This window comes from Anas platyrhynchos, chromosome 2 (assembly GCF_047663525.1).
Source record: "Anas platyrhynchos isolate ZD024472 breed Pekin duck chromosome 2, IASCAAS_PekinDuck_T2T, whole genome shotgun sequence".
Lineage (NCBI taxonomy): Eukaryota > Metazoa > Chordata > Aves > Anseriformes > Anatidae > Anas > Anas platyrhynchos.
The window spans coordinates 144,176,708-144,201,996 of NC_092588.1; the positions used below are offsets into that span (position 1 = coordinate 144,176,708).

At 38.8% G+C, this 25,289-nt stretch overlaps 1 protein-coding gene across 6 annotated transcripts in view; it reads left to right on the forward strand.

The window, feature by feature from the left end:
• The window catches only part of ZEB1 (zinc finger E-box binding homeobox 1), a 125,981-nt gene that overhangs the window by 73,282 nt on the left and 27,410 nt on the right, over positions 1–25,289 (forward strand). For all 6 annotated transcript variants that reach the window (XM_072033760.1, XM_038173776.1, XM_038173777.1 and 3 more), the window contains one exon: positions 23,473–23,673. Coding sequence is in view for 4 of the 6 variants with exons in the window: in XM_038173776.1 (XP_038029704.1) it covers positions 23,473–23,673 (201 nt within the window). In the remaining 2 variants the exon portion in view is untranslated. The remainder of the gene's footprint in view (positions 1–23,472; positions 23,674–25,289) is intronic.

The following is a 25,289-nucleotide window of genomic DNA, read 5'->3' on the forward strand; positions in this document are numbered from 1 at the left end:
GGGCATGATTCAATTCTGTCACCTTTCTGGATCATTGAGCTTTGTGGATCTCAACTATGCTCTTTTTGGTGTCGGGAAACATGTCACAATTCTTTCTTTTGTTTATTGGAACTGAATATTCCTCCATGGCCCCTGCAGGGTTGTGCAGCAGCTGAAAGCAGACTAGTGCAAGACTCACAGTAACCGCTGAAGCTGCTATACACCAGACTTCTTACAATTAGCAGGTTATAAATCTATTTCCGTGCTGAATGAGACGAAAGATTTCTGTTTCATGGCAGATGACTCAGTGAAGATGTCCTGTCAGCATTAAGAAAAGTTTGAAACCTACCTCCCAAATGCTTCTGCAAGTAAGAGATGATGTGTAGTTGACTCTGCTTCTTCCAGAAAAGTCTGGTTGTAAGCACATTGTACACGTGAGAGGTTTTGTTGTTATCAAAAGCTGTTAGGATGGCAGTAATGAAAAACTCTTCTACAAAACGAATGGAGAAATTGGGAAAGGAGAAAAATAGAAGATTGTATTCTTAGTGCATGTGATACAGTGCAGTTTTCTGGAGGAAAGAAAAAGAGTTTCAGACATTCATTGATTTTCCTGATACAGGTGAAAAAAGGTCAGTTAATAAAATTTAAAGGTGTCAGAAGTACTGTCCTATTCGAAACAAATTAGGGAACTCAAGGTAGACAGAAGACACACACCTAAGAAAATGAAATTTTTGGTCTGTGGGGCACGAACCGACTTCAGTATTTTTAGGGTTAAGAAGGAGAGTTTCTTTGCCTAAGCTGTGCCACAGCTACTTGTTGATCTGTTTCCTTTCTTAAGTATTCAGTAGAAGCTGTTGTGAGGGAGATAGCACTGAACTAGATAAAAAAGTAACATGCCTAATGTTGCTATTAATGTGGAAATGAATGTGTTCCTGAGATGCTCGTTGATATCCGAACCTCTGCTACTTTCGGGTTATCTGGGCACTGAAATAGAAAAGTTTGCTCCTTGAAGTCATACCTCGTTTTTATGTGGATCTTGCCATGTGAGGTGCAATTTTATCCCTTCACTGCATAAGCTGCTGTAATATGCTTTATTTAGGACACGGGAATCCAGACATTATAGCTGCAGAGAATACAATTACTGTCTTACTGGGGGAACGGACTGAGAACAAAATGTTGGTGGATCCTTTACACTGATTTCTTGGGTGTTTCTGGTTGTAGGTTAAAGGCTTTGGTAATTACAAAGGTCTTAACTGATCTGAATACCCTTTTTCTGGGAGGTCACCCTTGCTTCATGGCAGGAACATGAAAAGGCAAGAGGACACGGCATGGCTTTTAGGCTATGCCAGGCCCTGTGGGGGCAGCTCCTGGGCATGGCCTGCTCAGCGTGGGCAGGGTGAGCTCAGGCCCGCCTGCAGCCATCCTCGTACGTGAAGACTTAAACATGACACTGCCACACCAAATATTAAGGTATGTTCTGGACAGGAAGGTTTAGGTGTGTTGGCTTCTCATGTAAAATTGTAGATTTTTAAGATTTGGGCACACAGAAACGTGTGAACTAAACAGAAAGCTGCCAGCCTGCTGCTAGGTGAGGCGGAGGAGTGGGGTAAGCTTCACCTCAGCCCCAAAATGACTTTAACTTAAATCTGAGAAACAATGGTAACAGGGCTAAAAACCTCAAAGTGGTTTGGGAAGGGATGGTAATGGGGTTTTCCTTTCCTCACCCCCAGTCAGGGAAAGTCTGTTCTGGGGTGAGCTGTGCATGACAGAGCAGTGAGGACTAGTGGTACTGGGCAGATGATGCACAACATCAGTGGGACTTTGTTTAGTGGCATTGAAAATCTGTGTCCATCTGTGGAGATGTCAAGTTAGAAAAATAAAAGCTGTAATGGGAAGGAGCTTTCCAGTGCCTATCCCAGTAACAAGTCAGTAGAGTGTCAGTAAAATTAAAACTATTTCATTATTCTTTGCTTCTAATTCTTTTTTTTTTTTTTCTGGTGTTGCTAAATTAACTTTAAATCACTGTCAATTTCACATCTGCATTTATTACAACATTTCTGACAAAAATGCCACATAATTATAAATACTTCTAATTTTTGTCTTTTTTTCCCCTTAAGCTGGTTTATAAAGATTAGCTGTTACCATTATTTTCTCATATTCTTACCAAGTCTTCTTGAACTTGAGAAAAATTGGTGAGGAGAGAAAAAGTAGGAACTCTTATTTGTGTAATTCCTTTCTGTTTTTTCTTTATCCATTTAAAGTGCTTTAAAATCTCAAGAAAAGTAAAAAACAGGGTTTCCTGTAAGCCAGGGTTCTACTAAAATCGTTTATTTGAGTTCTGCTTCTGAGAAAGCACAGAGGAGCTGTTTCATATTCATATAAAATCTTTGCTTACTAGATTTACTCATGTAACGCATGTATTGTATCAACTTAATTTGTGTCACTGCGTGTTTTTTAATAATGCTGTTGGAGCTGGATTTTACGAGCAAGTTTTAATAGTTTCATTTCTTTCAAATCTGTTTACAAACTATCACATAATTGGGCTGGTTTATTGATCTCACAGAGATTACACATCTGACACTGTTTGCACCAGTTAATAAAAGGGTTTGTTGGCTTTCTTTAAACCGAGTATTTGAGAATGCACAGATCTGTTATGCTGTAGAATTTAAATTGCTTATGTACTGGAATATTTACTACCCTCTTTGTTGTTTCATTTCAGAATGACCTTATTTAAAAATGTATGAGGCTATTTATAATCGACTCTGTGGCAGTGATTAAAGAGGTGTGAATAATAGCTTATTGGAAGTTGACAGCTCCTTGTTTGCTAAACCACTGCTAGGACGTTTATGCTGCTCAGTTGTACCTCATTTTTCTAAGGAGAAGCTGCATTTTGACAAGTGCATAGAACAGGTGTATGTGGCTGACATTTTTATTATTAAAAAAAATAATAAAAATCTGATCTTTACTTCTTTCACTACATTTGGTTAATGAATTGATTACCTGTGTCTAATGATCTCTCTGCAGTGTATTATTAAAATGAGTGGGGAAAAAGTCCATTTTTACTTGCAAAAATCAGATGTTGTTTTTCACAAATGGAAATAGTTGCAGCGAAGGAATTTTATCAAGCAGTCAGAAATATGTCTGGTGAGAATAATACTTTTTAGACTGATCTCTGATGTTTTTGATCTTGGATTAGGACTCTAAATATCTCCAGGAAGGAGATCAGGTACTTTTTCTTTGCTATTCAAAAATAATTCAAGGAAAAAAGGACTGTGATTTATTTGGTTTCAAATGGTGTTTAAGTAATACCGGTTTTTGTAACAACATGCATAGAAATCAATAAGCTTGTAGGCAGTGCTTATAATCAGATAATACTGAGTGTTTATCCATACAGCTGAAAATCACAAATAACTTTATGGTTTATGCTTTGCTGTTACTGATGTCTCCTTTGACCCAGTGAACTCATTTTAAAGGTAAACAGTAATTAAAATCCCTGATCACCCTTGTGTCTTAGTTTATAGGAGTAAGCAGTTCCTTTTAGGTCTGTAGACACCATGGTGACAGTATAAAAACTAAGACATTTTAAATGATTTTGGAGAGGGTTTGTCAGAACTTTGCAAGGGCTTTCATACTCATCTTGAGTTTCTAGCAACCAAAAATCAGTAGTCATTTTTCTTCACTACAGCGTGTTCTTTATCAGTGTCCTGAACATACTTTAAATCTTACTAGGCACATCAGAAACTGTGTATTCAAAGTGCTTAATGTGGTGCAGAAATTCATCTACTTTTATATTTTCACACTGGCTTACTACTAAGGAAGTTACTGATATCACTGAGCTGACGTGCTTAATGGTATAAATCCCAGAAGAATAATAGAAAGAATTTGTAACTTTTTCTAGATCTTTAAGAATTGTTAATGGAAGAAGTGGCTACAAATAAAATGCTGTGGTATAGGAGGTCTAAAATGAGATAGGGCAGAATTTGTGCACTGAATTAATGGGCTACTATAGGTATTGTTGAAATTAAATGTATTATAAAAATAATTTTAATTACTTTTGTTCTAAAGAACATGCTTGTGCTTGTTGCAGAGTAGGGATGCAGTTTGGAGGTGTGCTGCAGTTATCCTTTCTGCGGGTCTAGTTGGTGGTAAAAGTCTTCGCCCAGCTTCCTCAAAAGGCAGCTCTGAGCCCATGAGGAGCGTGACATTCCTCTCCCAAGCTGCTTCCTTTGCGGTGCTGAGTGTGTCCATCACGAGCAGGCAGTCAAAATGCCTGGGGATTCTCCTGGAGGAAGGAACCTGAATGCAACTTGGCTTGAAGGGAAGAGTATGTGGCTTTGCAAAATATACAGGATTTTATTAAAAAAAAAATAATTTTTGGAATAACAAATTTCTGGAACTTTGCAAGTCATTCCTAAATACTTAAAATACTTTATATTGCATTTGTGTTGCTTATATATGGTTTATTCTTACGGAAATGCCTTAAGATCTCAATAGTCTCCTGTCCTTGTACAAATCTATTAATCACAGACAGTATAAAATAATTTTTGTGTCAAGAAAGTTTGGTTCATTTTGCAGTTGCTAATGGGTTTAGGCTGATGGGGGCGGTGATACAGTGTCGTAACAAGGTGGAGAAAAAGCCTGGAGTGAAGCCAGCGCAGGGAACACTCACATGTGTTTCTCTGCCACCGCGTAGTGACGCTGAGGTTGGAAAAGTTTAATTACCCTCTCTGCTCCCTCATACTTTTTTTTTTCTTTCCTTACTGAATACTTGTGTGGCCTTGAGTTTGTTAATCAGCAGACCTCATAAGCAAGCCAGATGATGCATTGTTACAGTACCTCGTCCAGCTGCTGCTTTCCGGAGTACAGTGATTACCTGCGGTGGCCAAAACTCGTGGCTTCCTATTAGGCTGCAGTGGTTGCTAATTGGTCTAAAATTAGCTGTTAAAACCAAGTTAATTTTTTGCTTTTCCACTTTTTTTTTTTAGTTCATGTTGTATTGAAATTGTAATACGAAACTTTGTGGGTCTGTTATCAATTTTTTTTGTTCATCTCCCTGTGTTCCTAATCTTTCAAAAAAAAAAAAAAGTCATTTAGATCAGCTTGTAAAAAGATGGATGTTCTGAAGGCAGGGCTAAATGTACTAACTCATCTTTTTATGAAGGAATATTTATTTCACCTCACATGTCTCATGTTAGGCTTTAAAAAAAAAACTATCAGGAAGATTTTTTACCGGTCCACAACAGATGTCTCCAACCTCTACACAGTGTCTTTAATCACAAACGTTCAGTCTGGAATTCGTCCTCCTTAACAGCGCAGGAGCTGAGCAGTTGTTGGGCTGGCTTTGGATCCCAGGAGCAGCATGGATGTACTTGGTTGCTACTGCTCTTTACCATGGTATTTTCAGCTATTTCCCGAGATCCATCAGGCAGCAGCAGTCCCTGCATTACGCTGGGGTGCTGAACACTGCTGCGAAGGAAGGTCAGGAAGCCTGGTAGCCACGGAGTCTTTCCATACCCTCCTCAGCGTGGTGAAAACTGATCTTTTTCCCTGATCTGCCTTTTCCAGAAGTGCTATTCCTGTCAGACTACCTTCCGGAGTTGTGATTTTCTTTTTAAGAGTTGCCCATCCCATCCTGCCAGCTCCGTTTTGGCTGTTTGTCTTTCATGGGCATCTTGATTTCCTATTCAGTGACTTCTTAGTAGCCCTTTGCTCATGTTGTAGCTCAATATGCTTCCCTCCAACTCTCTTCCACTAATAGCATGGTGGCTTTCAAAAATCTGAATTCCCCTGCAGAAGAAGTCATGGGATGATTTAGTCCCTTCCCTGATCCTGATCGTTTTGGCTCATGATCATTCTAGTTATACTTGTAACGATAAAGATGTCTCAGCTATTTTTAGGAGAACCAGAGTATTAGATACATCTTGACAATGGATGTAAGTATCTTCTTGGAAAACTTATCACTGATTAGAGTAAGTATTTTTCCTGTTTAAGAAGTTCCTGAAATAAGCTCTAATCATACTTTAATCCTTTATTCTTTTTCAAATTCCATGTTTCCTTGCATGTTTCCCTTAGGAAATAAAGGGTTTCAAGCCAAGGGAGATGTTTAATATCTGAGATACCATCAGACAAGTGTTCGTTATTAAGATTCATGAATGAATGAAATAATTAGGTTAAAATGCTTTGTATTTATTAGCTTTATTATTATTGCTGTTAGTCCTTTTTGCAGCATGTGAGTGAATTGCAGTTGGGCTGATCTGATAGAGCACATGAGATTCTTAAAACTTAAAATCTGCCAAAAATACATTGTATTTAAAATTAAAGGCTTACATATTCTAGAATAGCTCCAGGTAACACCAGGCCTTTGTTACCTTCAGTATCTCTGTGGCTTGAAATTTTAATCAAACAGCTCTGGTGAAATTTTTAAGAGACTGCCTGTGAAGCAATAAAAACAATTAATGAGGTATTTGAAAGTTTTTCTCCCTTTTTAGAAGTTTTGTCACTTCATAATGTAATCCAAACCTATGCAGTTAGTTTGGATTATTTCTTGTCTTTGCACAGAGATCCCTCTTTACAACATAAGAGCCAGTGGAAGAGTGTAAGATGGAGAAATTTACCCAAAAGAAAACAAAGTTTTTTCATCCTTCAGTAGAAGGGAAGAAGGTTGAGCTCCCTTTGGCAGCAAATTACATGATTTCATTGTCTCATCTGACCTCAGGGAGAAGTTTAATGAAATAGCACCATATACAGTGAGGTTGTTTTGGACCATACACAGTAAGATTGAAGATCATTTGTCCCCTAAACAAAACATTTTTAATTTTAACCCAAATGTTCCCATTGTGGTTTGTTAGTGCTCAGCTGTTTGTTTTTTTTCAGTAGCCTTCCCAAAAGAAAGCCTCTTGAAGTGCCCAGCAGGTGTTTCTTACTGTCTTCCTCATACTGTCATTCCCATTCATTTAGAACAGGCTGGCAGGATTAAATTTCAGAATGCCTGTAATGCGTGTCTGCTCATTTATGCGAATAAATACAGGTCTGGATATTTTCTCCTTTTTTGGGAAAGCAGTCTCTTTACTTAAGCTACCCTTAGGTGATCCTTCATTTGATTCTTCTTCATTGCAATTCATTTACCTTACATATGAATTTCAATGTCAAATGGAGCAGATAAGCTCTTTTAAATTAAAATCTCAAAATGTCTAACTTCATCCTTGTGTGGACACTGAGAATTCGGAGGTGTTGGACTAAATTGACTGCAGTTACTCACAACCATTAACAAGTCTTGGGGCATGCCTACCATACAATCAATTCCAATATAATAGTTAAAATCTCTTTTATGCACTGATATTTTAAATCATCTTCACTTGCTGGACTCTTCTAACATGCTTATTTGTTGGGAACTTTTCATAAGCTTTCCAGTGTTGCATGTTTAGGTTGGATATTAGGAAGAACTTCTTTACTGAGAGGGTTGTTAGGCTTTGGAATGGGCTGCCCAGGGCAGTGGTGGAGGAGTCACCATCCCTGGAGGTCTTTAAAAGACGTTTAGATGTAGAGCTTAGGGATATGGTTTAGTGGAGGACTGGTTAGTGTTAGGTCAGAGGTTGGACTTGGTGATCTTGGAGGTCTCTTCCAACCTAGACGATTCTGTGATTCTGTGTTGGTCCTGTACAAACAAGTACCTGCTTTCGTGGAAATACAGCATAACATGTAGCTTCATACTATAAAAAGTTATTAAAAAGTTGTTAAGAATGTTTCAGACAGGTTTTAGCATTAGGTTATTAGCTACTATTCATTGTGCTCATACTGCAGTAATGTTACAGTAACTGAAGGATGTTGTAAAACTCATTTCTCACTTCTGCTGTCATACCAACACTTCATTTGTCCCTACAAATAAGAACTATAGATAAATAGTTATAGATAGTTTCATAAAGGAAAGTGAGATTTTTTTTAATAATTCATTAATTAGTATACAAGTTTTCAGAAGCTGATAAGAGTTTCAATTGCCAGTAGGACTCGGAAATACAGGAGTGAACTTGAATCAGTAAAATACAAGGCTCAAAGGCAAGGGTTGACATTTGGCATGTGATTTCATGCTTGGGAGGGGAACCAGTGAAGAGCTGGAGGCATAACCTGGTGCTTGCTGTGGGAACCCAGCGCTGCTGCTGTCCAAGTCAGTTTCTTCTCAAGTTCAGCCCTGTAATACCTAGGCTCAAAGAAGTGAACTTGTCAAATTTCAAGCACATTGTCATTGACAGATCATCAAAGTGTAAGTGAAGACATCGTTTTTGCTGCCCGTAGATGTGCACAGCTTTTAGGAGAGCATAAGGGGCACCCTTGGTTTGGCTTCACAAGCAGTGATGAGGAGTCGAGGAGCAGTGGTTAAGCAGAACTGCAGGCCTCTGCTGTTACACGCTTCTGTCAGTATCTATGTGTTGAATTAAGATGAATGGTTTAGAAATGCTTTACCTAGGGATCAGGCATACATTCAGTATTTTCAATAGTCAAGTAGTTTTAAATTGCAAGATCTTTTTTTTCCATAATAATAGCATTTTCTGGTATATAGGTAGTTCAGGCAGAGATAGTATTATGCCATCATGTTACGTCTGCTCCGAAGTTCCTGGCTTTCCAAGCTATTCTCTTACTCAATAAGGGTTTTGAGAGAGAGACAATTATTTTAAAGGCCAACAGCACTTATTTCTCAGGATGTTATTCCACTTTTAAAGGGAAGTGGTCTGAAATAGTTCACTAGTACATCTAATAGCTTGCTAGTTCATCTAAATAGTTACTCTATTGAGAAGTTAATGATTTATTTTTTAAATGTATGTTAGTGCCTAAATTCAGTATTTCTTTGTGTTAGAGTGGATTTGTGCATCTGTATTGTAACAAGAGGGTCTTGTATATTCGTCTCTTCGTACCTACAGTACTTTACCAAGGCTATTTTGAATCTTCAGGTCTCTCTGATGGGGAGCAGATGCACTCTCGCTGTGTCAGCACGGCTGTGTAACCCTGGAAGTTTATTTCATTCTCTCCTCATACCTTCTTTGTGAACCTGACTTATACTGAAATGTATTAACTATATTTGTGAGATATTTCAACAGCTAGATGAGGGTTATGCTTCAACATGTGGTCTGAAGAGCTAGCTGTTCAGGTTCTCTGTGTTCTGAATATTTGCCTCTTCATCCAAAGATTGGGATGTATTTGCCATTGCTGGTAGACTCGGTAGCTGTATGTGGACAATCTGTGTACAGGAATGTAATTGTGCAAATCCAGATTACAGTTTTTCAAAGTTAAAAACCCTGCCTTTGGAAACATCTGTAACTTGATCTTCGGAAAGAAATGAGGATCTTGAAGTGTGCTGTGGGCTACAGTCACAGCCTTTTGAAGAGGTTAGCATGGCAAAACATTTTTATTTCCCTAATATAATGTCAGAAATATCCATTAGGCTTCATTCTGATGTGTTCAAATATACAAAGTTTTATTTAAAGGTGTAAAAATTCCCTCATGTAATTTCCCATTGTCATTTTAGGCAGGTATCCTTTCCTCATGGAATGCATCTTTTGAGCATTAAACTTTTCCTCAAGCTTTGTAGTGTTCCATTTAAACAGGAAAAACGAGACCTTTCATAATCTCATGCATCCACCTGTTTAAATAGAACACCAGGGAATGTCTGTCCTTGAAATCCAGGAAAATAGTGTGAATCCTTTGCGTATTTTTTGATTGTCTCTTTATTCATGCTCTTACACTGCAATAGGTTTCTGGGAATGATAGCAGTTCATTATCTTGCAAAATGAACAAGCTACACTTAGAATTTCAGTAGTGTTTTATTTCCCACTTCACACAAATACATTATATAAATTGCCTGTGATTTAATATTTTAAAAGGATTGAAAGTCAGTAATATGAAAAATCTGTAAGGTAAAAATGAGTATTGTAAAAATACTGGAGATAATTAAAAATTGGAGGAACTTGGAACTTGTCATACCGCTCCCAGACAGTAATTCTCTACTGCCAACGTTTGGGTTGATTAGCTGTGAATATAAATGAAAAAAATTATGTACGTGTCATATATGAATATGCATAATAAACTCATATTATTTAAGATGGAAAGCTACATGAAGCAAACCAGATCATCCAAATTACATACTAAAACTGCATTCATCTATATTTTTGCTATATGACATCTCTTTGTATTCTTTATTTTCCGGAAAAGTAAATTAGGAATGTTTTCATATAACATATAATCTCTACAAATTAATGATTCTGAATCCAAAAGCCAGGACCTGCATTTTGAAAACTGATATCTTAGGCACCATTAAAAATGTTCATCTATTAATATGTGAAATCACAGTGAAGCCAAAGTGTTGCTTGTCAACTTAAAGACAGTTTGGAAAAAAAGAAGTTCCCTTCTCTGTCAAAAGCAGCAAGTTCTAGCCAGGGGAGTTACCTGAATATTGGGGTATTTAAGCTGAGTGTTGGATCAATATAAGCAGCTGACCATTATGTACTTGACAAACTAACTCTGTTTAAAGAATTGTATTTAAGAAATTAACTTGAGGTTAAGAAATGTGAAATGAAAATAAAATGACACTTTCTAAATATACTTATTTAGATAATTTATTTAGACTATATTTATGCAATGTATCTGTTCTAAGTTGCATAATTTATAGTTCTGTTAATTTAGGAATGAATGAGAATAAAAATGTCAGAGCTTCCTGAGATGTGTGATTCATTAGGGTGTATCTACAATGTTTATGAGCTTATCAACATTTAAGACTTTACTAATGGCACTTCACGATAGACATAAACTTCAGGCGCAAGAGAGAATTACTGTAATGGGCTATTCTTATATATAAAATGTGGCACTTGCAGTATCCTTCTTCTATGCTGCATCTAAGAGGATCTCAAAAACTTATAAACCAAACTAATACTCCTCTACTGCAGTCTTTTTAGTATCTGTGATATAAATATTTACTGCATATAGACCTAGGTAATGGTGTTATATAAAATCACCAGTATTATCAAATACGTAATATGCTTTTCTGTAAACGTGTCAACTATGTCTTGCTGAAAATGCCTAATGATACCTGAATTAATGGCATCAGCCTCTCGCCAACTCAAGCACAAATGGTTGGTCTATAACTGATACTTCCACAGCAGTGGAATTGCTTCAATCAGTGATGGACTTGACATCAGGGAGTGATTTTGTTTACAGTTCATAATTTGTACTAACCTGAGTTCTTATGTATAATGCAAAATGGGCCAGCAGCTCCGTATTAAAAGAAACACAGCTTTTGAGTGTGGATGAAGGTAATTATCAAACTGTAATTCAGACTTGGTCATGAATGAGAATAAATCTAAATAAGGCAGCTGTATCTTGCAGTTTTATTCAATTTATGACACAGCTAAGAACAGAAATAAGATACTGCACTTTCTTAGAGCCTTTCTCAGTATGAGGGAACCTGTATGTAATTTTTATGCATACTATTAGAGTGTGTCTGTGTTTTTTGCCCATGTATCTCTAACAATGAGCATCTCCACCTTGCTGTAATCATATAAATTCTTGTATTTGACAGTGTTCTTCCAGCTGAGGTACCTAGTATCAATGCATGATGAAACATATTTTGTGGCTCATCTTAAACTATGTGGCATTTATCTGTGTCCACATTGTACTTTTAGTAATAAATCTTCTATTTTTTTTAAATCTTCCTCTAACAAAATCATAAGCTTGGCTTTAAAACTCTTCTTTTACCCTATGGTTATTTTACGTGTGAGGAATTTTATAAAGGGAAAGAAATAATCTTGAATAGGAACTGTGTAGACACAATATGGTCATCATATCAATACATACAGCAAAGTGATAAAGTTAGCAGTGGAGAGAGAATTTTTGAAGCGTAAAACAGGCTAACTCTTCAAAATAATGATTCCTCTTAGCCTCTCCTCATTTTAATTCACCATTTCCAGTAGCTCTGTGATTGAAGGTACTAAAAGACAAAGGCTTCCCAGATACTTGTACATCTTATGATGGGTTTCAGTGCTCACCGTGCTTAGTCGCCTGTGGGGCAATAAAACCACTGCAGGCTGGCTGTAAGGAGCAACAAGCAGATGAGCAGATTGTTCTTTCCAGCCTTCTGAGTAAAACAATGGACTATAAAACTAACGTTGATGATGCACAGGGAAACTTACCTGGGATGAAATAGGACATGAGGGAAAGGTTTGTAAGTTTTGCGTCTTTAATTTGGAGCCGAAGATGACTAGATTGTCAGTGCCTACCCAGAGTTGGTCCCTGCAGTATGTTCTTTGAAAGCTGAAATTTGAAAATAAAAAATCACAAACAGCAGGATTTTCTCTATTTTATATCTATGTCAGTAAAATTTTATTGGAAACATTATATGATTTTTAGGACAAGGAAAATGGACAGGGAGTAGGAGATTTAGTCAAAAGCCTGTAAACCTCCTGTGCATCACCACCTTGTGTTTGATATTTATTTGTGCACGCATTCACAAGTATAAATAGTTGTAAAATCTTCAGCATTGCTTATGAGAGTTTTTGTCACCCCTAATGAGTGAACAGCTTCTTACGCTCTTGAGACTACCCAAGGGACAGTGTACACGATGGGGGAGCTGAAAGAGAGAGAAATGACCCAAGGCTGGCTTCTGCCCTGCGGAAGGTTTAAAACTGCAAGGAAAATAAGCGGCGCTGCTTTTATATCCAATAGATCAAAACAAATACTGGAGGCTGAGGGAGAAATGATATGATTCTTGCTGTTCTGTAAGTTTTTCTAAATACTTAAAATTTTAAACTTACTTTAAGCTTTTGTACAACTTCCTGGCAGCAGGAGTTGACGTGGAATTATACAGACAGAGGTAAGATCCCATTTGTAGAAAGCTCTGCAACCTTGGGTTATACAATGGTTCTAACAAGGAAAAAATACAGTTAATTTCCTCATATATCTTCAGCTGTCTTGTTTCTGAATGTTAATTTTTTTCTTTTGGGACCATTTCTAATATTTCCAAACCTATAAGCATCTTGTAATAATATCATTTTTCAAATTATGCTGCCATTGAGAGTTTTCCTATTTGCATGTAGAATTTACGTGAATCCAGAGACTAGAAGGAGAGACTATTCGGACAATAGTTAGCTTTTTCATTACAAAAAGGACCATAATTTGCAAATCCAATGGAGAAATTACTATTGCAAGTCCCTCTGTCTCAATGAAAGCCCAAAAGCGTTCATTTTGCAGAGCTATAAAGCTTCCATTTTTAGCAAGAACTGCAGAATAATGAAAAGTCTCAAAGCAGCAAGCTGAAAATCACATTTCTTCAGTTACTTTTCCAAAGTAGCCCCACTAAGAGATATATTTCAAAATTAGTATTTTATATGTGATGGTATAGGTACACATTCCCAAATCTAATTTTGGGTTATCAAACCTGAAAATATATATCTAGGTATGTATATATACATAATCATTATATTCTCCTACATTTTAAGATTATTATTATTTAAAAATATTTGGTCCAAAACTCAAAAAGCAACCCGAGGAGAGGAGGTGGTGTCATTCTGCCTTTTACTGAGCTGTGAGCACTGCGTACCAACTTGGTACCGGTCCTAGAGCTCCACTGGCATCTGCTCATCTCCAACCCCAAAGTGAACCCACATCTTCTGCACCACCCTTCTGCTGTCCCCCAGAGGTTCATTTCAAGCTCTCCCCTGTGCCAGCTGTTGCAGTACTGTTGTTTATTAGCAGTATAGATCCAGACTATTTTCGCTGACAGGCTTCAGTTCATAGAGCTTGTCACACGTCTTCATCCACTTTCATCTGATATAAGGTTGTTACTGGTTCTGGCTGGCATCTGCCACCACCAACTCTTGGCTGTGGTGGCACATGGAAGGACACGTGTATCTTCCAGTGCTTCCACGTTCTGCGCTCAGGAGTCTGCTGAGAATTTCCTTGATCCCTCCAGAAATTAAATTGTGAAAGACAGCATATGGCCTGGTTGCTTGTCTCGGGGGGGGCACCGCAGAACGGAGTTAATAGATGGACCCAACAGGTTCCTCCTCTCTACAGGTAGAGGTTTTGGTGCCAGTCACATCTAATCAATTTTATAAAGGAATGAGCAAAGGGAAGTTTTATCCTTCTGACTCTGCGGGCAGAACTCTGTGTTCTTTCCAGAGATGTTTGGCTGCAGGTGCACATCCTTCAATGTCTCCGTTCAGATCAGGGTGGTGTTTTTGAAGTGAGTCTCCTCATTGTCCTCGCTTACTGTGCTTTGATTTGGGAGCGCTCTTAAGTGTGTTGCAGCCACTAGCAAAATTTAGACCAAGACCAGAGGAGAGCTGTTTTTATTAGCAGACCACTCTGAAACGCAGCAGCTTTGCCATCTATTTCTGTATCGTCCACCACCCTGGCTGCTTGCATGGACTCAACCTTGCTGCCCTTGCCATCAGAAGCTGAGAGAGAGTCTTACAAACCCTTTACAGTCAGTGGGAGTCATTTTCAGATCCCTTCCCTCATTCAGTGTTGGGCTCTGCATCCCAGAAGTGATACAAAAGTAAAATCCAGTGTCTCAGGTATGCAGCTGAACAGTTTGGGAGGGATGGAGGAGTATGTACAGATCTGTGCCTGGAGCTCATCTTAGCCATGGGCAAAGCAGGTAGTGGGTTAAAGCAGCAACGAAGGCCAGGAGCAGCAACGAAGCAGAGATTCTCCATCCAGCTGCTCTTGACAAAGGAGCTGAGGAGGTGGCGGTGCTGCCTGGCTCTCTGCTCCCTGCATTTATTCACCTCGCTGGCCCTGCTGGGAAGTCTCGAGCTGCTTCTGGATTTCTAAACAGTAAACTACCAAACGGCCCTGTTCTGATATAATAGTGCCTGTGGGGTTAAGGAAACCCTGAATTGAACTGAGGATCAGGTGAAAAAAGGCAAGCGGCAAAAATGTAATCACGGAGGCTGGAAGATTTGCCAAATTTGCTCCAAGTGTAGCTTATGTCATCTCGGCGCCTGGTGCCAGAGCTGGAGCCATTAGGGTAATGCTGGGGAACTGCTTGTGACTTAGATCATCGGGCTTTGGTCCAGGTTTCGCCGTGTTGATAGAGAAATTCAACACTGAGGCTGGTTTGGTTTTAACGTCAAAAACTCATTGATTTTAAATCGGTGGTTTAAAATTGACAAGCAGAAAATTTGTATTTACACCACTGATTTTAACACGCGTTGTGTAAGCACAACCCAACCGTTCTGCTGCCCTTCTGGGAGGCTTTAAGAGCACATAGCAGTATGCAGTCTGTTTGCAAAGCATTTCCTTGAATTAACCAAAAACCTGATAATTCAGTACATGTGCACATGTGCATTGGGATAATTTATATACCTTAGTGCACATTGAGTGAATTGGGTTTTATGTCTTTTATAGTGTCCAAATATTCACTCACAATGTGTGTCAGGCTGCATTTGACTGCAAATTGGCATTCACTTAAGAGATGTAAAAACATTTTGGAATAGGTTTTTATTATTTAAACAAAATTATCAGATATATGCGCAGTAGATACAAATATTTAGTCTTCGATTTTAATAAATATTCACATATTTATATAAACACATGTGGGAGATGTACGTTTTATCCCTTCAGGCAGAGGAAGGAACTGAAGCCAGTTCCCTTTTTCCTGTGCGAGTACGCTCACACGTGTATGTATATAAATAAACAGTGAGTCACCCTTTTATATATAACATACAGTTCTGTTCCCCACGCTTATAGCACATACACTCTTCTTAAAAGCAGAGTGACTTTCCTGAAAATTATGAGTAGGTTTTTAAATTAAATTTAAAACGGATTATTTCAGAAACTAATCTCTGGCAGTTTTTTATTTTTTTCTTCTCTTGAATGATTTAATTAACAGTATAATACAGTTTCCTCACACTTTGTGCATAACGAGGTCTCATTGTAAAGTGTTTTTACAGAGTTCAGTGAGCTGCCTAATGCTCTCGTTTTCTGCTGCCTCCACCCTGATGCAACCAGAAGTCACCCTACTGCCTGATAGAGCCTGGGGCATGGTTGGGAAGCAGTGACTATTTTCACTAAGGGAAATAATGCTGATGTTTCCAAATAATAAAGCAGTACTATGGCAGGAAAAAAAAAATAGACAAAAATAAAGCAGTATATGTGGAGGGAGGAGTGGGGTCCTAGGGTGGGTTCTGAGCCGAGTGTTAGCATTCAGGAACAACACTTTGGGAGCTACAGAAAATAAGCTGGTAGTGCTATCAGTTTAATTACTTACAGCATCAAAAAACAAAAAAATCCTAGTGTTGTACTTGCATTGTTAGAAAAGGGATGGAGAAGAAAACAGCATATTGTTCTGCTGCTGTTCCTATCCGTGCTGCATCTGCATCCTGAATACTGCATGCAGTCATCTCTCCCCCATGTAAACAGGCATGCGGCAGAACAGAAGGTCCAGCAAGGTGCACAAAAATGATGAACACCTTCTGTGTGAGCAACAAGTAGATGAGGACTGGTCCCGTTGCAAAGGAGGGCTGTGCAAAGATGTATATAAAATCATGAACACTACAGAGGAGACAAGTAGGGAGGAACTACAGGACGCCCACTGAACCTAGTGCAGGGCAGATTCAAAGTCAGCAGCAGAAGCTCATTCATCCCACAACACGTAGCTGTGGAACCGCTTGCCTTGGAATATTTTGGTGCAAACATTTTCATCAATTCAAAAAGTAACTAGATAAATTCATAGAAAATAAGGCTGCTAGGTGTGAAGGCAGTGTCTAATTTAGGAATTCGAGGAGCCAAAATCTACCGAAAATGGGTGGAGAATTTTAGAAAAGGCATCACCATATGTCTTCCCTTTTCTTAAGCTCTCCCACGTTTCTTCTTCAGATTATAACGTGGTTCTCTGTATGTTATTTCATGGAAGGTACTTATTATTTCAAATCTGTTTATTAAACTGACAGAAAAAATGTGACAAGAACAGAAACATCTGACTTTACCAAAGACATTAGGCAGCTTGTCAGTGGAGAGGTAAACATACAGCATTTCATTCAGTAGTAGTAGTAAAATTAATAGTATACCATAAAACAATGAATGCTAAATTATCAGGTTTATGCCTTTGCAATATATTTTGCTGAAAATATTTTTAAGACTAGAGCAAAAGAATGTATAGGTTTTGATTTTTGGTTGAACTGGTAAACAATATATGGTTTCCAAGAAGTTATTGTGGGCCATTAGAGCAGCAATCCCTGAATCAAGAATGCATTTCACACAGCACAGGAACTGTTCCAGCTTGTAGAATCAAAGGTTTATTTTCCAACAGTATTTTTGAATAAGTATTCAAAATTTATTATTAGAATTTGAAAAGAGCTTTTAGAAGTAGGGATTTCAAAAAAATCAGAACCACTCACACTTGTTCTGGATCTCCAGCCTTTTCAGTGTTGAGATACTGAGCCCACACATGTAACAACATGTAACCAACCAATTAAAAAAAAAAAAAAACCACTTATTTTTTCTATGTAAAATCAGGTAGGATTTCAGATTAAACAGAATGTTGAACCAGACTGTACATGAAAGGCAGTGACCACTGGCAAGTATTAAGGAAAGGGTGATGTTTAGAGCATTCCTTCTGTCTGTAGGCTTCCAGGTCCTGGTAACACAAATTAGAGGTTATGGGTTATTTTCAGTTTTTCCATGCAGTTCTGTGCTATTGCCACCTGTTTTCAAGTTATTTTCATACATACTCCTCCACTCCACATTCTTCCGTGTTGAGATGTGTAAATTCATGTCAGACTTTGAATGTTATTACGTGTATTAAGCCATTCTATATGTTGAGAATGGTAAAAGTAGCTTAACACTCATACTGTCTGGTGGTTCTGATCTGGTGAGCGGTGAGCAGGTACCTGCTGCCAGCTTTAAGGACCTCTTTAGGGAATTTTCCAAGATGGTATATGCTATGGAAATAGTGAGCCCTATAGTCTTTCATCCCTGCAAGTCCTATAGTGTTTCTATCACCAAAATATTAGTCTTCACCTTGAACTTCCTGGGGTCATGGGTTTTAAATCAGAGACCTAAAGATTGTTTTCCTTTAAACACCCTGTTTGAATTTGAGTAAACCTATACAATGTGGCTTCCTAGCTGTATTCAACCAGTTAAATAATATATTTCTCTGTTTTAGCATCTCAATCAATATTCCATTTGAATATATTTTTTTTTTAATTAAAATTATGCAACATCATATGTCTTCCTTGCATTTAGGACTACACAAATCCAGAAAGCAAGGCTCATTTTCTGCAATCCATTTCGCAGTTGTTTCCTCTTAAAGAAGTGAAAGCTTCAACTACAGACACTCATTTATAGTTTAAGAATCAGGATACGGTAATAAGAAAGTGATCAACAACACCAAAAAAGTAATTATGGTTCATAAAATATATTTTTCATGTTTTTGATTATTTTGTCTTTATTATATAACAGAGGTAGTAATGATATTAAAAAATTATGTTTATTGAGTAAATATTTAGTTTCCATATAATGTTGAAAATGGGGTCGCCTTTTCTATTCATCTGTGGAGGTAAAGCTGAAATTGATGATGAAACTGTTTAATGAATGTGATGATGTAAATGTTTAGGTTAAGGTGCACATCCATAGGATGGATAGGATAGGCCCATATGTCCATGACACGTTGCACATGCTGGTCTGGTGACCTGTTCTCGGCAGCTTGCAGCCAGGGCACATGATCCCTGCCAGACAGCCTCACATACTGCTGTGAGGATGCTGAGTGCTGTGCAGGCTTGTTCTCTGTGATTCCGGCTGAGTTATTTTGTGTAGGTAGGGACTCCTTTGCAGTGGCATTAGTTAAAGGTAAATATGACTGATCTTCTGAAACATGTGTAGTTTCTTCATTGAAAAGCCGTAACTGTTCTTCTGAGCAAGGTTTTCTTCTTACATGTATATTTTGTTTCCTGCATGGGATATTTGGCCAAATTAGAAGTCTCTTGAAATCATCATTTATGTACGGTCAGTTGAACTTGTTTCAGGTGTTGTAAGCAGTAGTCTCTACATACTGCTTTTCCGTTTAGTATATTTAAATCTCTGACCAAAAAAGGTTTAATTAAAATGTATTCCTCCCAACTGCAGTTGTCATCGTGATGCCAGGCACCGCATGTGGCTGGTGAGCTTGTTTTCCTTGTCTCTTAGTGGTGGCTCTTCCGAGGAAGCAGAATGCAAGAAGCAAACACACAAAATGGTTTGCAGGTAGGGAAGACCTAAATTTGGCTATGGGATTGCAGAGGCAAGAGCAGGGAGAGGGAGTGCAGCCACCCCTGGAGCCCAGTGGAGGATGCCCTCCTGACAGCTGTAAAACATCTTGCCAAAACACGTCTGAAGCAAATGAAAGCTTGCAGCCTGCTACTGCCATCACTTTGTCTCCTCGTTCAACAGGAGGAGATCTGCATTGCTAGTTTAAGCTTTCATAGAATCACAGAACATCCCAGGTTGGACGGGGCCCACAAGGATCATCGAGTCCAACTCCTGGGTCCATGCAGGACCACCCCAAAAAACAGACCCTGTGTCTGAGAGCGTTGTCCAAACACTTCTTGAGCTCCAGCAGCTCAGTGCTGTGACCACTGCCCTGGGCAGCCTGTCCCAGTGCCCAACCACCCTCTGGGTGCAGAACCTTTCCCTAACCCCCAGCCCGACCCTCCCCTGTCCCAGCTCCATGCTGTCCCCTCGGGTCCTGTCGCTGTCCCCAGAGAGCAGAGCTCAGCGCCTGCCCCTCCGCTCCCCTCGTGAGGGAGCTGCAGGCCGCCATGAGGCCTCCCCTCAGCCTGCTCTGCTCGGGGCTGAGCAAACCCAGGGCCCTCATGTCTTCCCCTCTAGATCCTTTGCCATCTTTGTAGCCCTCCCGTGGAGGTTCTCTGCCAGCTTTATGCCCTCCCTGGTGCACCCCAGGGCACACGGCTGGCTCGTGGCCAGCTGGCCTCCAGAACAGCCCCCAGGCCCCTTTCCACAGGGCTGCTCTCCAGCCTCTCACTCCCAGCCTGTGCATGCAGCCGGGGTTGCCCCTTGCCAGGTGCAGAATCCGGCACTCGCTCTCGTTAAATTTCATGAGGCTGGAGATCGCCCAGCCCTCTAATTTGTCAGGATCTCCCTGCAAGGCCTCTCTACCCTCAAAGGAGGGCATGCCATGGAGGCATCAGGGTGGTACGAGGTAATGGGATTTTAATTTTAATTAGCTAAAAATACAGTAAATTACAGAGTTTGATAGTTTTTAAGCCGTCATTTCTATTAAAGAATATTAATATATTCTTTGAAATCAAACACTTGACTTTGAAAGTCAAGCGTTCGCAAAAAGTTGGAAAATGTCAGAATGGAGATTGTTCAAATGGTTTTAATTTGTCCCTTGCATGTATGCATAATGATAAGATCTTTAATTATGTGATCACATAAATTTTTCGCAGGAGGAATGGTGCCCGGAGAATGAATCAGGGATGTTTATTAAAGGAAGCCGTTGTCTCCAGAACCCTGGCCTTAATTGCTGCAAAGCGTAGTAATTTAAGTAGAGGACTGCAGGAAGCAAAAGCAGGCTCTCCAAGGCACCTGAAAGCACCACTGGAAAACTGGATTTCGTTCTCAACTTGCAGAGTTGTTAGAAGATCCTGTATTTATATGATCTCTGTTGCCAGGTGCTATCGCACAGTGACCCAGCAACCTGGGCCCAGAGCACAGCTGCATCAGGAATGAACCTGAGTGTGCTTTGAATATACAAAATGCTATAAAAATGAAAAGTAGGGCCCAAAAGGCCTTAGACTGACATGCTAATGCCAAAATTGCTGAAAGAATCGTCTCATTTTGAAGTAGACAGTTTCTTGTCTGTAACATGGAAATACCATCGCCCCGCTACTGCTAAATTAATTAACTGCTTTGAAGCATTCGTGCTGAATGCCTTGGAGGGAAATACCTAATGTATAACGAGGAATCTGATTTTGGCCAACTTCCTGTAAATGAGGCTTTAGGAACACTGCTGTAATGTGTTCCTCAGAAGGTATAACATGTTACACAAATGTGTCGTTTTTTGTAATCTGAAAAAATGAGGCAGGATCCTACCAGCACTTTGGTTCACAGAATCACAGAATGGCTGAGGGTGAGGAGGATGAGTTTTAAACTTTGCTGAATTAGCACATGCAAGTGTGGTGAGAATGTATGAAAATGTTTCAAAGTAAATAGAACTATGATCAGTAGATTGTATTTAAATATTTAAAAATACATGATGAAGAAGAGACAGTTTTTCTCTGTAAGTATAATTCTTCAGGACGGACTTTCTGATTATTTTTTCATCTTCCCTACAAAGATTATACACTTTAAACCTAATATAAAGAATTCCACTTAATTTCCCAAACTAAACAGGGTTTTTTTTTTATTCAAATAGTAGTTATCTCAGTAACTGAATTCTGCGCATAAGCATAAAAATCTGCATATATATTGTGGTTGAATTTTGATCCCTGCCCTTACTGATCTCCTTTACATGTGACAAAGGTAAATATGATCGTGTTTTATATTCATACTCCTCTATGTCTGAGCATCACAGTAAAACCAAGTTAAGACAACATGATAAAACATTTTTTTCATTTTCTCCTTCTATTTTTTTGTCTCTTCTTAACCTTTTTAAAACTTACATTTACCATTTTTCAGGCAAATAAATTCATACATCTCTTCTTTGGTGAGGGTATGTATGTTTTATCTGTCACACAATGTTACCACATCCCTTACAGTATCTATTTTACTTTGCAAAATCTGTTACAAAATATTGAGTATCCATTTATTGATAGAAATGGACCAAATACTAGTATTTAGGCGATTTGCCTAAATTTGTTGTCTTAGAAAAGTGTGATACTATCAATGGTGGTGTGTATTAGATTTTTCAAATAATGCTATGTGTATGAAATATGGAAACGTGGAATGATTATTTTAGATTCAAAATGTTCTTTTGTCATGCTTATGCATATTTTAGATGGGACATTTTTCTCCCAAATGGGGAGGAAATGAGATAGTAGCTTGTCAATTCATAATATTACTCACTTTCCCCGCTTAAATGCATTTTTAAATGACTAGAATGTCTACTTTAAAAAAAAAGGAAAGAAAAAAAAAAAGAGAACTAACTTCAGGAGAGCAGGAGTCTGGTGTCCTATTTATCTACTTTAATAGGCAGGATTTCACATGAAAGAATGAGTCTATCTTCTGGTGTGCTAACAGTGACAGTAGTCAGGGACTGTACAGTAGTGTGACTGCATTACAGCTGTGGTTCTCCTAACCATTGGAGTGCCACAGCCAAGACAAGTCTTTACATTATTCCTCGGTAAATGTATTCTCGTTATTAAACTGCATTTTAAAACATTACAGTAAGAAGTTCAAACTTGACATTGAAGAAGTAATGCATTTATAGATATTCGATAAATGTTTAATGTTTTTTTCACTTTAACTTCCATATGAATAACAAGACATTCCAACAGATTGTGAAAATATTTTTTTCTTAATAAATAATCCTTACAGTTTAAAGTGAAATGTTTAAAACCAATCGTTTGTGCTCACAAATTAGGACTGTTTTAATAGTCATCTGCTCCCATACTACAGAAATGTAATATCATTGTGCAATCCTTTGTCCAAAAGACTTTTACAACATGGTCTCCATGATGAAAAAGCATACTTACTACCTTTTGGTCGTAGAGGGTAAAAATGTTTCCTTTCTAAGTCCCCTCTGAGATTTTTGCATTCACATGATTACGGTAGTATCATCTTCAGGTGTATCTGCGAGAGCGTTTTAGCTTGGATCAGGAACACTTAAGCACTTCTGAATCAAGTCTCCTTATTGTTCCCATTTATGTCTCCTTGATTCACATGCCTGGAGGTGGAACTGGTTGCAGGAAAAGCCAGGCAAGAAGGTGCACTTAACTGCAGCCAGGAGCCTGCTCCCTGGGACTTAGATTCAGCAAAGTGTGCTCAGCCTGGGGTTGCCTGGTCTTCCGTAGCAGTCGTGTCACTGCAGTTGTTCTCCTGCAAACAAGCCCATCGTCCTCTGTCTGTGACAAAACGTGCAGTAAATGGTGCTTAGCAGTATCAAGTATTTCATGGACCATTGAGCAGTCCATGATAGGAAACGTAGCATTGCTGTTCTCCAAGCTGGAATGATCCAGCTGGAGGCCTGATGCCTCAGTGTGGCCCAGAAGGCAGCTCTGGAGTCATGTACTGCTTTTCCTCGTGCAGCCTGATGCAGGGTGTGCAGGTGGGAGGGACACCGTAATTCCTGGCAGTGCTGGGAGTCCTGCAGCTGGCAGATATGTTCTTGTGTGCCGCCGTTAAGTCCAGGTTGCTCTCAATCCTCTGCCATCCACACAGGGAAAGAAGAAATAATGTGACTCCGCAGAGGTGCCCCAGATATAGCATCTGGCCACAATACTGAAAGCTTTGAACCTTTGTGCTGTAAATTAAGAGTATATTGATCAGCATTTTGTTCTTTGTCCACAGTCACCAATTATAATAATGTGGTAGAAGCAAACTCAGATTCAGACGACGAAGATAAATTGCATATAGTGGAAGAAGAAAGTGTAACTGATGCAGCAGACTGTGATGCGAGTGTGCCAGAAGATGACTTGCCAACAGACCATACAGTATTACCAGAAAACAGTGAACGAGAAGGGAGCACAAACAGTTGCTGGGAAGATGAAGGTATGTTCATTTTCACTGATGATGCTATGTAGAGTGATATTTCTAAAAAGAAGACTTGATGGAATTTCTTGGTTACTTTATTACTGGAATGATTGGAAGACATAAACATGGAGTATTCACAATCAAGTAAGAATCAGTTTTTCTAACATATTCATTATGTTAAAATTTATTTTCCTTATTCAGTATTTGAAGCAGATTCCAAGATATATTCAGTGCATTTGCATTGTTAAGGAGGAGCTTCCAATTTGTGGATGCTACATTCTTAAGAGTGATCAGAGTAATTACTTGCTTGCAGTTTTTCCAAGTCTTGTTGCATGGCATGCCTCTGCCACAGCTCCCAATAAGAGCCATGATTTTCACAGCTGTGTCTTAGGGACTAAGGAGTCAGCCAAAAACATGAAAGAAAATAATATTCAGATGTAAATTTTTGCCTGTGAGCTGCTTCTGCCTTTTTCTTCACTAAAGATAGACGGGGAAAAAAAAAGTATAGATTATTGGTTATATTGGATATCTTACTCAGAATGATTCCATGTTTTGTAAACACTGTCAGGAGGTATGTGTTGTACATATTATGCAGCAGCCTTAGAAGCAGAAAATTTGAGAATTTGAGGCAAAGAGGAAATGGGCCTTTTTTTATTTTTTTTTCCTGTGGGATTAGATACTGAATTTCGTAATATCACACAGCATGCTTATGTTCGAGCCAAATCGGGGTAAATGCAAACATTTCTAAAATTTATTGTGGAATTTGTCCTTAATTCCCTGAAAGATGCAGAATATTTTCAGGTATGTCACTGTCTGTGGCTGAACTCCAACCACAATTCTTTAGCATCCACCTTGTTGAAACTTGTGATTTAAGATCAGGTTATGGCCTCACATCTAAATAAACTGAAAGCAGTCATTTGGTCACTAACTGCAGTCCAGCTGAGAGCGAGCAGCTGAGAGTTCAAAGAATAGCATCAACTCAGCCAGCTTTTACAGGGCTGCTGTTGCCAAGATATGCTGTGCAGTGAAATGAGTAATTTGGAGCTAAATGATTAGATAGAGAATTTTCTTGGTTCTCCTGCAAAATCTTTGTTCTGCTGCAGGTTATATATAAGGGGAATTGCAGTTACATAAAAACGGGCTGTTTGTATACTATTTCTTGAACCGCTCAGACATGGGTGTAGGAAGCCTGAAGTATGGACTGGGAAACAGCATTGGGGCCCAGAGGTGATGGATGAAGACCCTTGGGCTAAGGGGTGGACTAAACGTTTCGTGGAGCTATACATACAGGTAGTTACACCACAGCATCTTGCCTCAGGCAGCCTCTGGAGATTTTCAGAGCTCTAGATAGGTAACAATATCTTTTTTGACTTCCTATTTCAAATGTGTCATTTTTAACCTTTTAAAATTTGTCTCCTTAAAATGAAGCATTTGAACCAAATCCAGCTGTAATTGTGTAGCAAGAATCAGATGGCGTTTTCTCTGCCATGGTCGTTGGTTACTCAGCCAGGCTTCCATCACTGTTCAGACAGACAAAAGATTTAAACAACTGTCTTGCTAAAATTACCATAAATTTCTTATGTAAAAATTATATGTTCTGAAGTCTCTCTTATAGCAGTCTGAAGGTTTTTTAT